This window comes from Equus asinus, chromosome 2 (genome assembly GCF_041296235.1).
Source record: "Equus asinus isolate D_3611 breed Donkey chromosome 2, EquAss-T2T_v2, whole genome shotgun sequence".
Taxonomy (NCBI): Eukaryota; Metazoa; Chordata; class Mammalia; order Perissodactyla; family Equidae; genus Equus; species Equus asinus.
The window spans coordinates 187,882,691-187,903,009 of NC_091791.1; the positions used below are offsets into that span (position 1 = coordinate 187,882,691).

The 20,319-nt window shown below is 41.7% G+C and overlaps 1 protein-coding gene across 1 annotated transcript; it reads left to right on the forward strand.

Moving 5' to 3' along the window:
• The first annotated feature begins 862 nt into the window (after positions 1-862).
• C2H14orf28 (chromosome 2 C14orf28 homolog) lies at positions 863-10,296 on the forward strand. Its single transcript, XM_044765547.2, has 5 exons — positions 863-1,003; positions 3,866-4,390; positions 6,082-6,171; positions 7,355-7,489; positions 8,361-10,296. The coding sequence occupies exons 2-5, from the start codon at positions 3,867-3,869 to the stop codon at positions 8,542-8,544; spliced, it is 933 nt and encodes a 310-aa protein (XP_044621482.1). The 5' UTR covers positions 863-1,003; position 3,866; the 3' UTR covers positions 8,545-10,296.
• Positions 10,297-20,319: the final 10,023 nt, after the last annotated feature.

Below are 20,319 nucleotides of genomic sequence, written 5' to 3' on the forward strand. Positions count from 1 at the left end.
GGCGGGTGGAGGTAGTTCCCAGGGTGACCTGTGTTCTCCGGGAGCAGAGCCATGTGGGCTTTGATTCTCTAGGGGAGGAGACAAGAATAGGACCTACTGAACAGGAATAGTGGTCAAGCCCACAGACCCTAGCATCATCTTCCAGCCGTCACTTAATGTGTGGGAGTTTATCGTCTCAAAAACTCAGTTGTTTCATCTGTACAATGGGGCTAACGCTTTAAATATTTCGTTAAATGTTATTAACTTCCATTAGAAATTACAGCACACTGGCCAATTACTGACTTGAACACTGAAGATAGCACTTAACACATTAATTCAACTTTTTCCTAAAAATATACTCAAATCAAAAGCTTGACTAACTATAACTTACTGAGAAAACAAAGCTTTCCCTTTCTGAGTTAAGAATTTGAGAAGACGACTCAGAAGCAAACTAAAACCAAGGTCCTAAAATGGTACAAACCTCAACAGGCCAGGCGGGTTTGCCTCCCCCAGCCCCGCCTCCATGCAGACCCGGCCCACTTCCGGCTGCCCCACCCACCCTCTGACACTGGGACCCCGCCCCCTCTGCCCAGTCCCGACCCCCGCACCTGATCCCGGTTTCCATTGGGCGAATCTGGACGCTGTAAACACACCCGACACACGCACGTTTGGCAGGGGCGGCTTCGCGCCTGCGCAGCAGCGCCGCCGGGCCGCCGGGGACTGGGGCCGGGGGGAGGGGGGCGGAGGTCAGGCGGAATCTTCCTCCGTAATAAGCAGCTACGCGCCCCGCGGTCCTGGCTCCGCGGGTCCGCTCGGATCGGGCCTGGGCGCTGGCGCGGCGGTGGGTCCCGCCGCGGCGGGCGCGATGGAGGCCGTGCCGGAGCCCAGCACTCCCGCCGGGGGAGGCCGAGAGCGCCGGCGGTGCTCGTAGATGCGGCGGCGGCGGCGGCGGCACGGGCTCTCCATGAGCGAGCGGCGGCGGCGACGGGGGCGGCGGCACCGGCAGTTTTCGGTCCCCGGGGAGGTAGGAGGACTTGGCTTCCTGGGGGACGAGACTGGCCGGTGCGGGGTCGCCCCTCGCGCGCAGTCCCAGGCGCGGGCGGCGTCTCGCCGGCTCCGGGTCCGGGGGCCGCGCTCGGTACCGGGCCTTCCCGGCGCGGCGGGCCGGGCGGGGGCGTGGCCGGAGCGCGGGGACCGCGGAGGTCCTGCCCCGAGCCCGCGCCGCCGGGCGGGGCAGCGCGCGGCCGGCTCCGGGCGATGTCGGGGCGCTGATTCGAGGGGGGCACCCTCGGGACCCCCCGAGCCCTTGGGAGTCCGGCTGTCGGCGCCTTGGGCAGGTGGTCTGGCGCTCACGACCAGCCTGGAGTACAGATCGTCCCCCTTGGCAATGGCTGCGGAGGAAAGGTGTCGTTTTGCCAAAGAAATAGAGGTCGGGGAGTTTTCCAGGTCTCTGCAAACTGGCGGGCCCGCGGGGTGCCTCCTCCGGGGCTCCAGTGCAGCGCCTGAACGGACCGGCTTTCCCACGGTGGGGCGAAAACTTAAGACAGTTTCAAGTAAAGCTGTTTCCAGCCATTTCTCCATCTATCTTAGTAATTTTTTTATTGTAGCTTACTCTGGAACAAATCACCACCTTAATGCTGAAACTAGGTTGTGTCCTCTAGTGCTTCCAATCCTCTCTACCCGCCCAGTTTCTTTTTTTTTCTGCCAGAAAAAGGCTAAAGAAGTTAGTTTCTTTATAGAGAGAGATATGGATATAAAATTGTCGTTTAATTCTCTTAGAATAGAGCTATTGCTTTAAAGACCTATAGTTACTCTTCATTTGATCATGTCTAAAAGATACTTTACAGAAAAATACTACCAAGATTTACTATTCCTTTCCAATGCAATATTTAGGAATCTGAATTCAGGCTCTTAATCTTACGACTTTGATACAAAGTTCTTCAAAATCCAACAGAAATAAACCATGAAGAAAGTTATTTTCATTTTTAAAGTATTTGAATGCCTTATGATTTTTTGAAAGTCTGCTCTGGAAGCATGTCGGTTTCTCTTAAGGAGAAAGTGAGTTTGTGTTTTCCTAGGCTCCTGAGTCGCCACGCCCTCCTGTCCTAAGTGGTTAACTAGGGCCAACATGTTACTGACTATATATAAACATCTACACTTCAGACTAAATATAGTGTTGACTATTTTAGAGTCCACAGTATCTTGCCTCAAGCCGAAAATACTCTGAGAGCGTGGGTTTAATATATCGTAGAACTGAATTTTTAGTCTGCTGGTATTGCAGGATCAGTTTGAACTTAATTTCTCACACAAATGGAACACATAGGTCTGCCGTGTTGAGTGCTGGGTTCATGTCGTGCGTGGGAGGATGCGGCCCGAGAAAAGACGGAGTAAGACCCTGACCTCGGGCAACTGTCTTCTCTGTTCCTATTCCTCACATGCTTCTATTTTTCATGAAAATATACTTTCCCGTAGAGGTAACATATTGGGAAACTCCATGATGTTTTTAGTTTAGACGTATGTTTGTCCCGAGTAACATAAAGCAATTTTTTCAAATCAGTTTCATTAGGACTTCATTCTTTAATTTCTTTAAATTTTGCCTCATATAACGTACATATGACACAAACATGTTACTAGAATACTGTCAGTGACTTTAAACAAAGTGCGTAGTTATCCTCAAGGTTAGCGGAAGGATAGGTGCCAGTTTAAATGGGGAGGACACCTCATTTCATTCCCACAACATGCAGAGAGGGCAGTCAGGACACTTTCCAAGTCCTGAATCGGATCTTCACAGCGTGGCCTCTGCAGTTTAAGTTCTAGGATATCTAGCAGGGCGCTAAATTGCAGGTAAAAATCCCAAAATGCATAGAAATGGTTTTTGTATTAGCTGGGCAACTCTTCAGTTAGGTTCTCATGATTGCTTTTCATATGTCTTCTGTCAAAGCTAATTGGCCATTATTCTGAAGCCCAACTAAGAATTCCTGTATTTCAGTTTTATAAGTGGAACCACACATATTAACAAGAAACAGAGGGAGGAAGAGGTTTACATTATGAATACACCCAACCAAATTTAGATTGTGTCTTTAAATAGCTTTATTTTCATTTAGGAGTTTTTTTATTACAGGGTTTTCCTATATCAAAGATAAAATCTGCAATATAATTAATATAAAGGCCTATCAAATGTCCATTCTCTATATCAAAAAAAGGTTGCATCTTCTTTTTTTGTTGTTTAAGATTTTATTTTTCCTTATTCTCTCAAAAGCCCCCCAGTACATAGTTGTATATATTTTAGTTGTGGGTCCTTCTAATTGTGGTACGTGGGACACCGCCTCAACGTGGCCTGATGAGCGGTGCTATGTCCGCGCCCAGGATCAGAACCGGTGAGACCCTGGGCCACTGAAGCAGAGCATGCAAACTTAACCACTCTGCCATGGGGCCGGCCCCTGCAGCTTCTTTTAAAGATTTTTATTTTTCCTTTTTCTCCCCAAAGCCCCCTGATACATAGTTGTGTGTTTTTAGTTGCAGGTCCTTCTAATTGTGGTACGTGGGACGCTGCCTCAACATGACCTGATGAGCGCTGCCATGTCCGCACCCAGGATCCGAATGGGCGAAACCCTGGGTCACCAAAGTGGAGCGCGCAAACTTAACCACTCTGCCATGGGGCCGGCCCCAGTTGCAGCTTGTTAGATGGTCTGTCTAGAGACCATGCATATTGCCAAAAAAATGGCTCGGCGCTTGAATTGTATTAAATTTTTTTGTTACATCTGGAGGCCATCTAACCAAACAATTTAAATCTTTAGATAGCTTTATTTTCATTTAAATATATCTCATGCATTTAACGTATGAAGTCACAAATTTACATGTTCTATTTTAAACTTTTAAAACGCAGGATGAAGACACTGTTTGAAGAGATCAAAGCATCAATTAAAAATAACTATAACCAAGATCGCTCATTTTGGAGGCCTGTTCTTCCTTGGGGAGGTGTTTTTACTATCAAAGCTGGCCGCAAAGCAGTGTCCTGTACGCCACTCTATGTTGAAATAAGACTGAAAAATACCTGCACCATAGATGGATTCTTGATGTTATTGTATGTCATTCTTAATGAAAATGAAAATTTCCCCAGGGAACTCTCTCTTCATTTAGGTAGAGAGTTTGTAGACTGTTTTCTTTATTTAATGGACACCTACAGTTTTACAACTGTGAAGCTACTTTGGATTTGGGACAAGATGGAAAAACAGCAATACAAATCTGAAGTTCACAAAGCTTCACTGATAATTGATTTATTTGGGAATGAGCATGACAATTTTACAAAAAATCTCGAAAATCTCATGTCTACCATACAAGAGAGTTACTGTTCCAACTGGCGATGCCCAACTCGAGTGCAGGAAGATCAGCAGCGCACAATTAATATAAAGTAAGTTGTTCTAAATTCTGGTCACTTTTAACAAAAATAGTTTACTTTTTTAAATGAATGTTGCTATAAATATATATACGGTGAAAGTACTTCTCAAAGTACAGACGCTGTGTAAGTACTTACACGTCGAGCAACCACACAAATGCAGGACTCGCTAGTAGGTCCCACAACAAAAATGTTATTCTCTGTTACATCCAAACATGTTAGAATTTATAAAACCGACGGATAACCATTTCACATGCAAAGGAATGAATTATCCAGTACGCAAAATGTTTACTCTTGCTTTGAATTTACTAATATGACTGTGTAGATAATTAATTCCTTGTGTCACAAACTTAACCTCTCAAAGACAAGTTGTTACTGTATTGGAATGTTTCACCCCCTGAATGGATCTCTGTCAGCTAGGCTAGTTCTCCATGAACAAGAAGATTGAAAGTACTCCTTCATGTCATGTCCAGGGCATAATTATAGACAGAAACCCCAAACTTGGACTCTGAGCACCTGGAGAAGACGAGGATGTGAGGAGCTTTTTCACTGAGTAGGAAGGTGCTGGTAGCCTCTGAGTGTTTTTGCCTTTGAAAGGAAAGGCAGCCCTCCACCCTGGTGAATGACAGGGAGGAAGGCCAACCGAGCAGCCCTGGTGGAGTGCTGGGAAACGCTAAAGCCACCAGCAGACGTGAGCTGGAGAAGGGATAATTGCCAGGGGAAAAAAAACAGGACAGAAAAACAGACCCAAACACATTGTTGTCAGAACGTGTATGTGAACCCTGTGGTCCAGAAAAACAGCCTAACAGATTGTTCCCTTTGGGGAATGTACGTCATGTGCCCTAGTTGATTAAATTCACGTTCCTTTGTAGCATGCTTGGTTTAATGTCGTAACGTTGTAGCATGCTTGGTTTAATGTCGTAACGTCACGCTACTTATGGAAAGCTGATTTATTGTATTCTTTTTGGAGTCTACCAATTAACTTCTCTCTTGTTCTGAAGTACACTTTGTCAGTTTTCCTGTATTGCTGATGTGATGATGGGGATTTTGAAATCGCTCTCAGGGGAAAAAGTTCTATTACTCTAAATCGTAATGGACTAAAAAGCGTTTGAGAAATTTGTGTTGTTTTTTGAAAACTAGTATCTTTTAATTTGTATCTGTTTTAGAACTGTAATGAAATATTTATAATCTTATATTAATACTAATATTTTATACTTCTCTTAATAAAATATTCATCATACTGTGTATAACTTTTTAAAGCTTTTGCCTATTTTTTTAGTCCTGTATTTAAAACAACCTCTGAAGTATGTAGGAAAAATTTTTAACAGATTGGGTAACTGAGGCCAACAAAGGCTGGAACTTGCATTTAGTCAGGTAACTAATCGGCTGCTCTCCCAATTCTGGATCCTTCCTTCTTCCCCCTGGACCACAATCCCCGATATGGAATCCTTGAAAATGTTTTAAAGTAAAACACCTCCATATTTCACGGTCGGTTTACAGAAAGATTTAATGTTCTCGGAAAGCTTCGCGCGTTCATGTTTATTAAGTGCAGCTGGTTTCTATACTATCAGAAATACAAAGATGAATAACACAGGTTATACTTTTATACTTGGCAATTAATTGACCTGTAGAATTTGTTATCCTGATAATGTTTTTACGTGTAAAATATTGAGGCAGTTCTTACCTGCATTTTGCAATTGTTGTAGTCCTCCTCAAGAAATTCCACATGGAAACTTGATACGACTGGCTGTGGATGAGTTATTCTGTTCCAGGATTGAACTGTGTGAAGAGCATGGGTGCGTATATGATAGACATTTATGATGAAGGTATTTCTGTTTTTTCAATAAAGAAACCTGGGCCAATATGCTCTTTGATGTTAATACTTTATGAAGTAGCAACTCATAAGTATTTAGGAAACAACAGTTTTGGGATCTTAACACCTTCTAGTTTACTGTGCCATCCTATGCTGTGTTGTTGTTATCCAGTGTCACTATATAGAATGTAATAGTACAGTTAATCGATGAATACAAAACAAATGCCTTTTCTTTTTTTCCCCACTGCTGAGTAGGTACAATAAAACCTTGGTTAACCGGAACCCAGCTATTCGGGACTCTCAATTAACTGGATTTTTTTCTGCACTCCTCATTTAGGAGAAAGAGGTAAATGGCAACCAAAAAATTTAACATAGTAAAAAAATAAAAGTCCAAAAGGGCAGAACATTTTCATCCCAATCTCGTAACAATTTCTGTAGCTACAGTATTGTACAATGAGAATTAATATTTAAAAGGATGAGCTTACAGCTAATTAATCACAAAAGAAGGAAAGACTAAAATATATTCAGTTAATTGTCCTCAAGTCCAGAAAGTGAGGTAATGTATTTTAGCAACAAGTACTGAAACAAAATGGTTTTCTGGTTAACTTAGTTTAGTCGATAATGGTTATTAACCAAAATACTGTGTCCTGAGCATTCCGGTTAATCGAGATTTTACTGTATAATTATATTTGTTGCATTCTCATCCCTATGCTTAATACCTGATATACTAAGAAAACAGAATTTGCTTCCTCCTAATGGCAAAAGTAAGCAATTACGGAATTTTCTGCGGTCTGAAGAGGGGTGTAAGAGTCACGTCACTCCCCCCTTTGCCATTTTCCCCTTTGCAACCAACTTAGAGAAGGAAAAATGTATCTACAAATGAAAGCTTTTCTATCAGTTCAAAAGACTGTGTGCTTTTGTAAGCTTAGCTAAAAATAGCCAGCTTTTCCTGGAATTTTAAAAGTATCATTTCTTGCATATAGAATCCCACAGCTTATAAACTTGTGGGAATAGGTGTATAAGCTGTTAACAGAGCCACGCCATTACCCATACCTAAAATAGATAATTATGCTTATTATGAAATTAAGTAATAAAGATAACCCGGAAGTGATAAAAGGCAGCTTTGTCCCAAGTGTAATAAAGTTCATGCCTATTTTCAATTTTAGGTGTGGTGGCTTAAGAGAATTTTCCCAGCGAGTTTTCTGCCACGGGGCACCCCCTTTTGTTGTCCTAAACATGCAGCATTGGAAATCTGAAGATCTGGCATATGTACCCTATTACTTGGATTTATCTGATCACAAGTAGGTGTCTTTTTTTGCCTTTTTTTTTAATAAAACTAGTAAAAAATAAATTTATTTTATATTTTTCTGCTATTCTACCATGATTTTGACGAGCCCTTAAGGAAATATTGTTGAAAAACTCATAGCTGTCTTTTTTTTTTTATATCTTTATTTATGTGTCCTGAATAAGATCAGAGTCTACTCCAGGGGGCAGTCACTGGCAGTGTGCAGTGGTTGGTGCTTGAACTGTGGGATGGGCAGAACTGGGGTCCAATCCCAGCCCCTCCTTTTACGAGCTGTGTGACCTTGTGCCAGTAACTTAACCAGCTTACACCTTGGTTTTCTTATCTATAAAACAGAGATGACAGTATCTATCTGGTGCCGTTGTGAGGGTTTAATGAGACAGCACATGTCAAGTGTTGAGGATAGCACCTGGCACATAGTGAACAGCCTGTACATACTGGCTGTTACTGGTATTTCAAGTCAGACCAGTGTGTCACGTGAGGTCATCGTTTAAACATAAAGTGTTACTGTCATCATTACAGATAAAAATATCTGCATGCAAATTAGGACATACAGGATTCTCTTAACTTTCTGCCTTTAAAAGTTTTTTCTGTGTGTTTTCTCTTATTTAATAGACCCATACAGGTTACAAGTTAATCTGTTAAAATATGTTTTCAAAAATTCTTAAATTACATCAATTTTTAAAATTCTTAAACGTTTACTCCAGATTGCCAGTTGTAGTACTTGATTTTTACAGATGGATATCTTTTGCAGGGAATAGAATACAGACAATCTCTGTTTTTTTATTCCATAGTTAAGAATTTAAGGAACATTTGTCTTAAGAACAAAGTCTTGCAGTTTTCTGCTCATGTTGTCGTCTCACCTGCAGGTATCTCTTGGAAGGGGCCACACTCTTTAACAAAGAGGAACATCACTATTCTGCAGCTTTCCAGATCGGTGGACACTGGATGCACTATGATGGCCTCAGAAATGTGAATTTAATTTTGTTAAATAAACCCCCAGAGTTTCTCCTCTTGTCATCGTTGGTTTATATTCGAGCCACAGAGAAATAAATATCGACTCATGCTAAATGCCATTGTTTTCCCTCCCGCCCATGCTCCCCAGATGAAGGGCTTTTATTGTCTATATACTTGGTATCCAAGGAGATGGTTTAACTACACTAGTTTCAGAGGTGTATTTTCCAGTGATGACCCCAGGTACACGTTTTATATAGAGAATCTATGCAAAATGTTTGTATTTCTTTTTTCTATATCCTGGGTTATTTTTATGCAAGCATATTTTATGTTGAAATAAAATATATCTTGTAGCCTTTGTATTTTTTATTTATATGTACCTCGACGTTTTTTTTTATGATTCTGTCCTTGAATTCAAGAAAATACTTTGACATTTGAATTCGCAGTGTTTCTTTTTGGATATCCAAATAAAACCTGGGTACCAGTGAGTATTTCAGTTTATGTAAATTTAACAGTTCCAAAGGTATCTGCCCTACCTCACTATAGTCCGAAGTGCACTGCTGGATCTCGTATAGATTTGAATGTATGACTTGTAAATGGCTTAGTCTGTTTGACCTGTTGATTTGCCTAATTTCCCTGCAGCAATTTTAAAAAAATGCTTTGGTGAGAATGTTTTTCTGAGTTTGAAGGATTTCTTTATAATGGCGGATTACTTTAACCACTTGCTAAAGTAGTATAAACCTGCCAGCAGATTGTAAGTGTTAACTAAGCTCCTAAGCTTACAGTTTTTATTTGTAATAAAATTATATAACTAATCTAAACACTTACCTTATAATTAAAAGTAATGTAAATTCTCTAATAAAAATCTGTTTTGCAGGTAAGACAACTATAAAAAACATATGAGGCAACTGGATGTTTACTAATGTTGGATTAACAATAGAAATGTACTTTACATATATATTTAAGAGAAAGTGGGTGCCTGGGAATATTTCTTTTCCTAGTAAGTCATATTGGCACAGAGAAAAAAATACTTAAATTTTTGGAGTAACGTCTGCTATCTCCCTTTTAAGTAGTAAGTTGATAGCATGAGGCTTTGATTTCCAATATAAACTACTAGAATTTTATAGTCACCAGAATATTATATTTCTTTTCAAAGACTCTTAAGATCTCTCTTCCTTTTGCAATTTAAAGGAAAAAATTAAGTCAAATCCTCAAGGAAAAATACTTTTTGAAATTGGTCACCATCTGTTTTAGTGTTTGTATTTCAATAAAGAGTTCACCTTAGGGTTGGGGTTGAGATTGAGCGCAATATATTTGGAGATTTTTACATAGCAACACAGTGCACTGCCATATACCGACTTGCTAAGGTTTAATTCAATAAATTGAGTCTTACATTGGCCTGGTGCCATATTGAGATAACTCACTAAAGAGTGGGTACCTGTCAGTACAACGATGCTGGGAAATCCTGACTTTGAGCAAATATTATGAAAATTCCTTTTTTTACGTAAGACAAAAAAAAGTGATTGATTTTACCAAAAAATTCACCCCAGGGTTTATTTAAATAGTTCCTCCTGTGTATTTAAATAGGATTGATTTATGGTAAATTTTTCTGGGACACCTTATATGACTCGAAGTTTACGAAAACAAATATCAGCATATACATAAATGGTATAGTTAACAGAATTATTCTTGATGAAGATTTATTCTTTTAGGAATTGCACTTTATTTGGAATAATACTAGTTTATCACGAAATAATAACTTACCTACCTCACAGGGTTGTTGTGAGGATTAAGATGTTTGTTAAAACTTTGACTACTTTGAACATGCTAATAAAAAATGTATTTTTTCTACCTCTTTCATGTATAGGCAAGTCTCCCAGATTGTCTCTTACTAATGAACTTTTCAGATCTTTTTTGATGATTATTTAGGCAGTAGCTCATATCAGTAATGGATTTAATGTGTGATGGTATTTAAGGATGCCTTCCGGACCCCAGAGGGTGGGGATTGAAGGATAACAGGTGGTTATTGTTATAGTGGTTGGTTGGTGAAAAGAAGAAATTATCCCCTGCTGACCAGATAGTGAGTAGAAAATGGGTGAAAAGAACGAACTAAACTCGATAATCTGCAGCATGTGAAGGGGGGGAGGATGTGGAAAATCCTTCCTAACCTTAAACACCCTTGGGCAAATGGAATACTGTGGAGGGCAAAAAATAGGAGGGAGTAATCAGAATATGTTTTTAATCAAAATGCCACAAACCACAACTATACCTACGAGGAGAGCAAGCATGGTTGTAAAACCCTGGCCTCAATCGGGATAAAGAACAAATAAAACAAGCTCAAGGAGGAGTCACCAAGTTCTCTGCAGCAAAAGAAACCTTCTCCCCCAACTTAGCAAATAAGCTAGTTTAGATTTATCCTTTCAGGTAGCTTTTCATTGTTAATTATTCAAGCTGACTTAATATCTGAGGCCTCATCAGCTGGATCTGGTCCTGTCAAAGAGGGGACGAAACCAGACAGCTCTGCCTGCACAGGCCTGCTCCCTAGGGTGAAGCCACGTTCCCTGTCGTTCTCCGAGTGAACGAGCAAGATGCGTGAGCAGGCACCTGCTGTGGCCCACGAAAAAGCTGTCGAGCTGAGCATATCGACAGTCTAGTTTTATAATTAAATGACTTTGTGACATTTAATCATTTGAAAATAATTGTAAGGGCCTGTCAGCAGGCAGAAAGAGTAAGCAGTTTGTGTAAACATGAGTGAAAATAGTACCAGTGAACCACAGCCGGAGCAAACAGTGACGTTCTTCTCATCTTCCTTGGTTAATGCACTAACATTCAATATCAGCATCAAATTCTTCTTCTTTAAAAGCTAAAATCACATAGCTTTTGAATTTCATCTTAATGACCTGAGGCCTTACTAATGGGCTCCTACCCAACCCACCCGGCCCAGGGTTCACCTGGACACCTGGACAGCCTTTAATCTCAAATTTAATTTGATCGCAGGGAAAGCATAACCTTTTCCTGTATCCCTGGGAAGTTGGCGAGGAAGGTAGTGGAGAGGCCTCTGTAGCTAGCCCATGTCTGTGTATGCTGATATCTACCTGATGGTGTATATTAGGTTGTTTACCCTCAATGAGCAATCAGTTCGTAGTCCATCCACTGTTTTCTCAGTGAGGTCTTCTGCAAGCTATCAAGAGGAATATCACTCGAAAATGAACAAGTGAGCTGCTCCAGCAGGACTCTCAGAAGTGACGTGGAATGGAACAGGAACTTGGGGAGCAAATGAGCTGCGTAGACAAGTTAGCCCTGGTAGAATTAGAAACCCGCTGTTTGTATGCTGACCTATATTTTCATTACTTGCTTTCTCTTTGAATTTTCTGAAGTCTCATTTTTAATATGATTATAAAAGTAAAATATAAATCAGTAACCCCAGAAAAAGTGTGAAGAAGAAAATGATCATGCCTGATCTCTCCAGCCAGTGATAATCATTGGTACATAGTGGTAAAAGCTTTTTGAAAAGTCCAGCATGGATCCATAGTACTGAAGAGAACCAGGAACTAAAGAGCGGGGGCTTTGAAGAAAGAAGTGTATACCCTTGGGGGCCAAGACGGTGGTGAGGGAGGTAATCGGCATGAGAAAACTCGAGAGGAAAGTGCAGCTCTGAAGATAACTGCTGTGGCCACCTGTTCAGACACTTCTTTCTACCTGGACACCTGCCTTCAGGAGTGTCCATCTTCTCAAACCTTCAAGGACTCATTATTTTATTTTATGAAGGATGTCATTTTATGTTCCGCCACCGACATCTCAAAACTAGCATCCCAGGTGTCAGAGCTGGAAAGCGAGACCCTGATGGTATAAAGTGTTTCAAAACAGATACAATGAAGTAGATTTTCTCTGTTTCCCTGTTAACAGAGGAGTATAAAAGATTAAAATACACTGGGCATAATTAGCTTGCTTTGAGGGTAGAGTAGGAGAAAGCCAGCTGAAGGAGTTTGTGAAGAGGAGGGAAACAAGCACAGTAAACAGTGCTGCACACCCAGCACATGGGGATTTCAGGGCAGCGGGAGAGGAGAGGGGGCGGGGGGAAGGTGGGAAACAGGAGAGCTGACTGTGCTCAGGTCAAGAAGAGACCAGGTTAAAGCTTAGAGAAAATGGCTGGCTGACTAGGGAAATCCTTACCCAAGGAGGGTAAGCTTGATTTGGGGGCTACAAACCAGAACCAGCTAATAGCAGACAGACTTTCTCTGCAGGGTTCATTTAATGGATACTATCTACTGTTTGCTGGTAGAACCAGATATGATTTCTGTGCTGGAGGTGTGCAAAGAAAAGGAGAAGGATGTGTCAGTCAATCAGGACCATGTGGAGGGAAGTACTGGGCAGGCGAGCACCTCAGGCTGGGAGAGTCCAGAGGGGCCGCTCTGCAGACAATGCTGTGAGGTCTTTGAAACAGGCCTTTCACAGGTGCTGCCCGGCATCCCGGGAGGAGGTCTGTGGAGGAAAGAGACTACAGATTGTCCAACATGTGATTTCAAGGGCAATTGTAAGCTTCCGTTTGTCTCCTCTGCGACCCCCAAAGCCTCACCACCTTTCATTTCCATTAAAAAGCTATAAACATTAAAGATAAAACAAATTTCAAACACCATCAAATTTAAAAAGAACTTTATTTAGCTCAAGGATTAATCCACAAGGATTAATAATGTCAAATATTTTCTATTTCTGATAGGAGAGGAAAGGGAGAGGGCCATTGGGATGAGTCCTCTGTAAATACTTGGTGAGTGAGTTGTCGACTGGACCCGTTGGAGGCACAGGGTTGACGATTCCCAACTCTTGCCGTTTTCTACATGGACACTAGGTGGTGGCAGCTCCCCAGTATGGACTGTAAAGCAGCTGGAGAGAAAGAACCATGCCTGCGCTTTCTAGCCTTAAAGTATTAACCTATTTTATAACTTGGGTGAGGCAAGGGCCTTTTTCCTTCTGTTCTATGATACTATACACAGTCGTAGCTTGGGGATAACATACACTGGCGACACCTTTGATGAGGTCGGCTATGCTCTCTGCCAACAACAGCCTAGCTCAAACAATGTTTGTAAATTGACTCCTGGGGTTTCTTCATCTACTTCCCTAATTTTCATGGTTTCTGGACTCCTCTCTGCTTTCTTCACCTCTTCTTTTGAAAAGGGCTGGGAATTCCTGTCCCTAGAGAACTTACGGAAATGCCAGAAGACCTGATTCAGGATTGACATTTTTCAACATGGAAGAGGGAATTGATGGGGCCAATGGGGTGGCGTAGTGGTTAAATTCACACCCTACACTCTGGCGCCGGGGTTCAAGGGTTCGGATCCAGAGGGGACCTACACACTGCTCATCAAGTCACGCTGTGGCGGCATGCCACGTACAAAATAGAGGAAGATTGGCACAGATGTTAGCAACAATCTTCCTCACCAAAAGAATAAATTAAAAAAAGATAACGGAATTGCAGACTTCCAAAGTGAATTGTGATGTGTGATCACATTACCACTGGATTCTCTTATCATCAGTTCTCTACATCCGATTCTCCTGCTGTCAAGGAGAGGCCAGAGTACAGCAGTTAAATGCCTAGGCTCTGAAGCCAGATGGCCTGAGTTCAAATTCCAACTCTAACACTGGTTGTACAGTTTTGGGTCTATTACTGAACTCCTCTGTTCCCCAGTTTCCTAACTGTAAAATGGAGATAATAATGGAATATATCTCATACGGTGGCAGTGAGGATTTAATGAATTATTATGTATAGCACTTAGTGCCTGGCACACGATAAGCACATGATATTGTTTATTCCTCTTCCGACATTTTATTAAGAAATAAAATTAGTAGCTAAATAGTGCTGCTGCAGAAAATGAACTAAATTCTGGGTGAATATTTCATGCTTGTTGGCTGAAAACTATCGCTGGTTTTTCGTTTGTTTGTTTTTTTCGGTGAGGAAGATTGGCCCTGAGCTAGCATCCATTGCCAATCTTCCCCTTTTTGCTTGAGGAAGATTGTCACTGAGTTGACATCTTTGCCAATCTTTCTCTATTTTGTATGTGGGATGCCACCACAGCAGGGCTTGATGAGCCATGCACAGGTCCACACCTGGGATCCACACCCATGAACCCTGGGCCACTGAAGCAGAGAACACGAATTTAACCACTACAGCACTGGGCTGGCCCCGCATTGCTGGTATTTCTGTGGCAATCACACTCACAGAAAAAAATATAATATTAAAACTAAAAAAAAAGTTAAACTCATGAATTAATTTTAAATGCAAAACAAATAAAGCAAAAGTAAAAATGTTTTACAGGAAAACATTTTTAAAATGTTAAATATAAAAAGCAAAAATGGAGGAAAGCGAATAGATTAAATTTTCCTAGATAATAAATAATCATGAAACATCACATCTTGTTGCTCCTCAAAATCGTTTATCCACCAGATACTGTTTTATTACTGATAAAAAATAGTTTATCAGCCATCTGGTTCTAAAACTTTTTGAGACATAGTCCTCTATTCATTGGGAACCACCTATACTATTAGATTCTAGGACCTCTGCCTATTTAAACTTGACTCTCCTCAGGGGACACACAGCATATCCTTCCAAGACTTTCTTCCTGATCAGGACAACAAAAGTGATGGGACCATCCTTATTTAGATCCTACTCTACTCATAAGGGCTTTACAGTGGATTTTCATGTACACTAAAAATAAGAACCTTTTCATTTTTTTAATTATATATATATATATATATATTTTTTTTTTTTGAGGAAGATTAGCCCTGAGCTAACTACTGCCAATCCTCCTCTTTTTGCTGAGGAAGACTCGCCCTGAGCTAACATCTGTGCTCATCTTCCTCTACATTATACGTGGGACGCTTACCGCAGCATGGCTTGCCAAGCGGTGCCATGTCTGCACCAAGGATCGGAACCAGCGAACCCTGGGCCACTGAAGTGGAACGTGCGCACTTAACCGCTGTGCCACCAGGCCGGCCCCTAATTATATTTTAATGTTAGGCATAATTTGAGCCAAAAAGAACCTGGGGCCAAGTGTTATCTTTTAATTAGACCCTGAGTAGGTAAACTAATAAAAACAGCCTATATGTATCTTGTCTATTGTTGACGGGCATGCAGAATGGTACAACCTCCTCAGAGAATTGGGCAATGTTACGGACTGTCCGTCTGTGTCTCCCCAACATGCATATACTGAAACACTACCCCCGGCCTTGTGATGGTCTTAGGAGGTGGGGCCTTTGGGAGGTAATTAGGATTAGATGAGGTAATGAAGATGGAGCCCTCAAGAATGGGATTGTGTCCTTATAAAAGTCAGGAGCGAGTTTGCATCCCCTCTCTACCCTCTGCCATGTGAGGATAGAATGGGAAATCGGCAGACTGCAACCCTGAAGAGGGTCTCACCAGAACCTGACCATGCTGGCACCCTGGTCTTGGACTTCCAGCCTCCAGAACTATGAGAAATAAATGTCCGTTGTTTATAAGACGCCCAGTCTATGGTATTTTGTTACAGCAGCCTGAACTGACTGAAACAAGCAAGTCTAGCAAAATTACATATCATTTACCCTCTGGTCCAGCAATTCCACTTCTAAAAATCTAAGCCCAAAAGGACAAATGCACAAGACTATTCACTGCGGCATTATTTGTAAATGCCAAAGTCTGGAAATAACTCAAATGTCCAACAAACAGCAGGAGACTAGTTAAAAGTTCTACGGTTTATCCACAGCGAGGCACTGCGCAACGGTGAAAGGATTAGGAATTGCCTCCACAATTGATATGGAATAATCTCCAGAATATATTCAGTGAAAAAAAGTTGAAAAACAGTGTTTTTACAATATGCTATCTTTTTTTTGTAAGAAAATGGATAATTTTCAAAATGAAACAATGGAACCAACACCTAATAAAAATGATTACCTATAGAGGAATAAAAATGGAGTGGAAGATATGGAAATGCAGACAAATCTGTGAATGCATCTTCTTTTTTTTTTTCTTTTTTTTGAGGAAGATTAGCCCTGAGCTAACTGCTGCTAATCCTCCTCTTTTTGCTGAGGAAGGCTGACCCTGAGCTAACATCTGTGCCCATCTTCCTCTACTTTATATGTGGGACACCTACCACAGCATGGTGTGCCAAGCGGTGCCATGTCCACACCCGGGATCTGAACCAGTAAACCCCGGGCTGCTGAAGCAGAATGTGCGAACTTAACCGCTGCGCCACCGGGCCAGCCCCTGTGAATGCATCTTCTCATATAGTTCAACTCTGAGGTCAAGTAAATATTCTATATAATTAAAAAATAAAATTAAATCAAAAAGCACATCCCTAAAAATTAAAGCCTGAACTAAAATAACTCAACTGTACCTTAATCAATTATGCCTTAATCAAATAAAAATATTTCTTTGACTCAAACCAGAGTTTTTATTGTTTATCCTTATGAAATGTATTCTAAGGACAAAATAGAATCACAAAGGACTCAACTGCACCATTGGTCTTACTATTTATACTAGTATTGTTATTTTGAAAGATAAATCAAATAGGTTACTATGTCAATGTTGATAGAAATCAAGATTTTCAGGCTAAGAAAAAAACATTAAAATCCAAGAATTTAAGTAAAAGCCCCTTTTCTCTTTTAAAATAAACAAGGAGGCATTCCCTGACTCTGCCTCTCGAATAGTCCAGCAGCAATAAGGCAGTAGCAGAAAGCGCCACTAGCAAACATCGGGATCTCTACCTACCATTTTCCAGCAAGAAACAAGTATAAAAAAATCCTAAGTTCATGATACTTGATCACCTTTGGAGGTGTCTGGGCACCACTTCACGCTCTAAAGCTTGAGAAAAGAATGACTCGAACACTTCCCCAGCCTTTCCTGAATAGGCCTTATCTCGGGGTAAACAAGTAAGTGCCGAGGCAATGCTGTCCTGTATACAGTTCCGGGGAGTAAATGCAGAAGGAATGGCAGAGGGAGAATGTCACTGTTCTGCAACTACATATAGTAACGGATCCAGCCGTAACATCAATGGCTGCTAAAGCCATCAGGTGAGAGTTTGATGGGGATTGATAATGAAGGCATCAGGTTGACAACCACTGAACCCAAACCTCGGTTAATGTTAGCATCACCAAAGGTGGGATAACCAGACATGACAGTCCTCAGATGTGATACAGGAGGCACACACAGCAGCAACTATGCTCGCCAAAAAAAAAGACCTGAATCTAATCAGCACTGTACGCCAACCCACCATTTTACAGAAAATTTGAATAGGACAGGAAGTTAAACAATACCACAAAAAAGCAATCAGCCAACTCTAGAATGTGGGACAATCTACCAAAGGATCTCATTTGGTAGCAAGTAAATGGCCTGAAGGAGGGGAAGAGGCAGTGACCGGTAGAGACGGAAAGGGACTTAGAGATCTAACAGTCAAATGCAACATAGAAACCTTATTTAGGTCCTTCTCAACCAACCAAGAAAAAAACTTTTTTGAAACAATCAGGGAAATTTGAATATAGACTGTGTACTAAACATTGTAAAAGTAATCAATTTTTAAGTGTGATTATATCAGTGTGGCTTAGAGTGAAATTTTTAAGTGTCCTTATCACTTAGAGATGTAATCTCAATTATTTACCAGTCATATTATATTGCATGTCTGGGATTCTCTTTAAAATAGTCAGAAAAAAAGTAGAGTGAACAGACGATGTAGGATTAGCAAAATGATTGTTGAACCTGGGTGATAGGTACATGGAGATTCCATTTCTATTAAAAAGAAAAAAAAAAGAAAGCCTGGAAGACCTATCAAAACCCACTTGAGCTGTTGTAACACTATCTTCTCACAGAGTTCAACTGTACCCCTAGCCTTGAGTTTGGGCTCTTCATTAGAGCAGCTCCTTGAATCCCATTGTGAGTCCTTTGCCAACCCCTACAATCCACTCCTCACACCACCTTCCAAATCACAGTTGAAACTTCCACTCCCATTACTGCACTGGCCCCAAACAAGAGAACCATCTAGTAATTTTGTTAAAGGACAAACGTCGCACAGCTAGGGCTCTGCCAGAGCTGCACTATTTCTTCTACTCTCCTTCTCTGAAAAAAGAAAAAAAAAAAAGGGGGGTCTCTCATTCCTCCAGCAGAGTGGAGAACAGCGCTTGCTACTCCTTTCCGCATTCCACCATGTCTCACACACACCAAGCTCTCAACCGCCGGCTGACGGGTTTTCTGACTTCTGGGTAACGTGAAAGCTATCTGCACATGCCTTCGAATTAAGCAGCAGAACTTCAAAGGCATCCACTCAGTCAAGAAATCTTAATTGGGGCTGGCCCCGTGGCCGAGCGGTTAAGTTCGCGCGCTCAGCTGCAGGCGGCCCAGTGTTCCGTTGGTTCAAATCTTGGGCGCGGACATGGCACTGCTCATCAAACCACGCTGAGGCGGCGTCCCACATGCCACAACTAGAAGAACCCACAATGAAGAAAATACAACTATGTACCAGGGGGCTTTGGGGAGAAAAAGGAAAAAAAATAAAAATAAATAAAAAAACACAACTTCAGATAAAATACGGCAAATCTCTACATTTAAAAAAAAAGAAATCTTAATTATATTAATATGTACTCTCAAGTACATATTTGCATATTTTAAACACAATACTTTAAACACTTCAACGTGTATCTGTTAAGTGTCTACTTCACTCTAGGAGTTGCCCTCATTAAGAATGCAGCCGAGGGATTCTAACCAGGAAACCCGCACTCAAGGCAGCCCCAAATCAACATCCAAGGTTTTGCCAATTAAAATATTAAATATCAGGGACATTTACTGGGGAATAGTGGCTCACACACTAGCACGATATCAAAAAGTTGCTCTTACTGTTACCGAACCTGAAGTGAGTTCGCTCACCCGTTGCGCAGCAAGCCAATCTCTGACACCGGGTGTGGTGGAAGAAAGTAGGAACTTTATTTTTTGCACAGCGCTGAGCAAGGAGAGAGGGCAGCTAACGCTCAAATCCCAAACTCCCCGAAAAGCTAAGAGGAAGGGTTTTTATTTGGGGTTTTAGGTAGGGGCGGGGGAGCATATGGCCTTGCTGGTCAGAGCTTTCCCACCAGCCTGTCTTCGGCCTTGAGACTACTTGCAGAGAGGAGGAAGCCTGTGACCTTGCTGGTCAGCAGCTTTCCCACCAGTCTATATCTCTTTATGGGGAGGAGATAGTCCAGGTGCTTGTCCTTGATGGTGTCTGTCTCCATGGAGGATGGCGGATTCTGGAGGCAGGAAGCCAGAGAGTAAGCAGGGAATGAGTGTTTTGGTTTTAACCCCATATATGCTGGGTTTAATGTGGGGAAAGTGATACCAGGGTCGGTATCACTACTGGTTAAATTCAAGAGTTTCAAGATATGTGTATTGTCTAAAAATCCGAGACACTTCCACCCTTGTACGGACAGGACATCTGAACCGATCCAGGCCTGCAGTTTACAGCCTCCCTAGAGACGGCACCTGGGGCTCAACCCCTCGGGTACAGCTCTTCCTCTGGAAAGACGGCTGGTTACCTGACGCCGGCCATGTAAGCAGCAGAAGCCTCTGGAAAGTGGCCTCGTCTGCGTCAAGTAAACCCCTCTTAGAAGGTTGATTAGAGAACAGACAAGGATAGAAAGGCTGGACTGCACTGAACTAACTTACTGAACTCTTTCGTGCCTGCTTTTCTAATGAATGTTTCTTTACTAAGTGTCTGAATGTGTGGCAGAACTTAGCCACATTATAATCTGGTAATGAGGATTTAAAGGAGTGGCTATCCCACAACCACCTCAGCTCTCGTGGCCACTATTCACCTACCAAAAAGAAGCGAAGAGCTGAGCAGGACACAGTTAGCTTGGATCAGTTCACGACAACCGGCACAA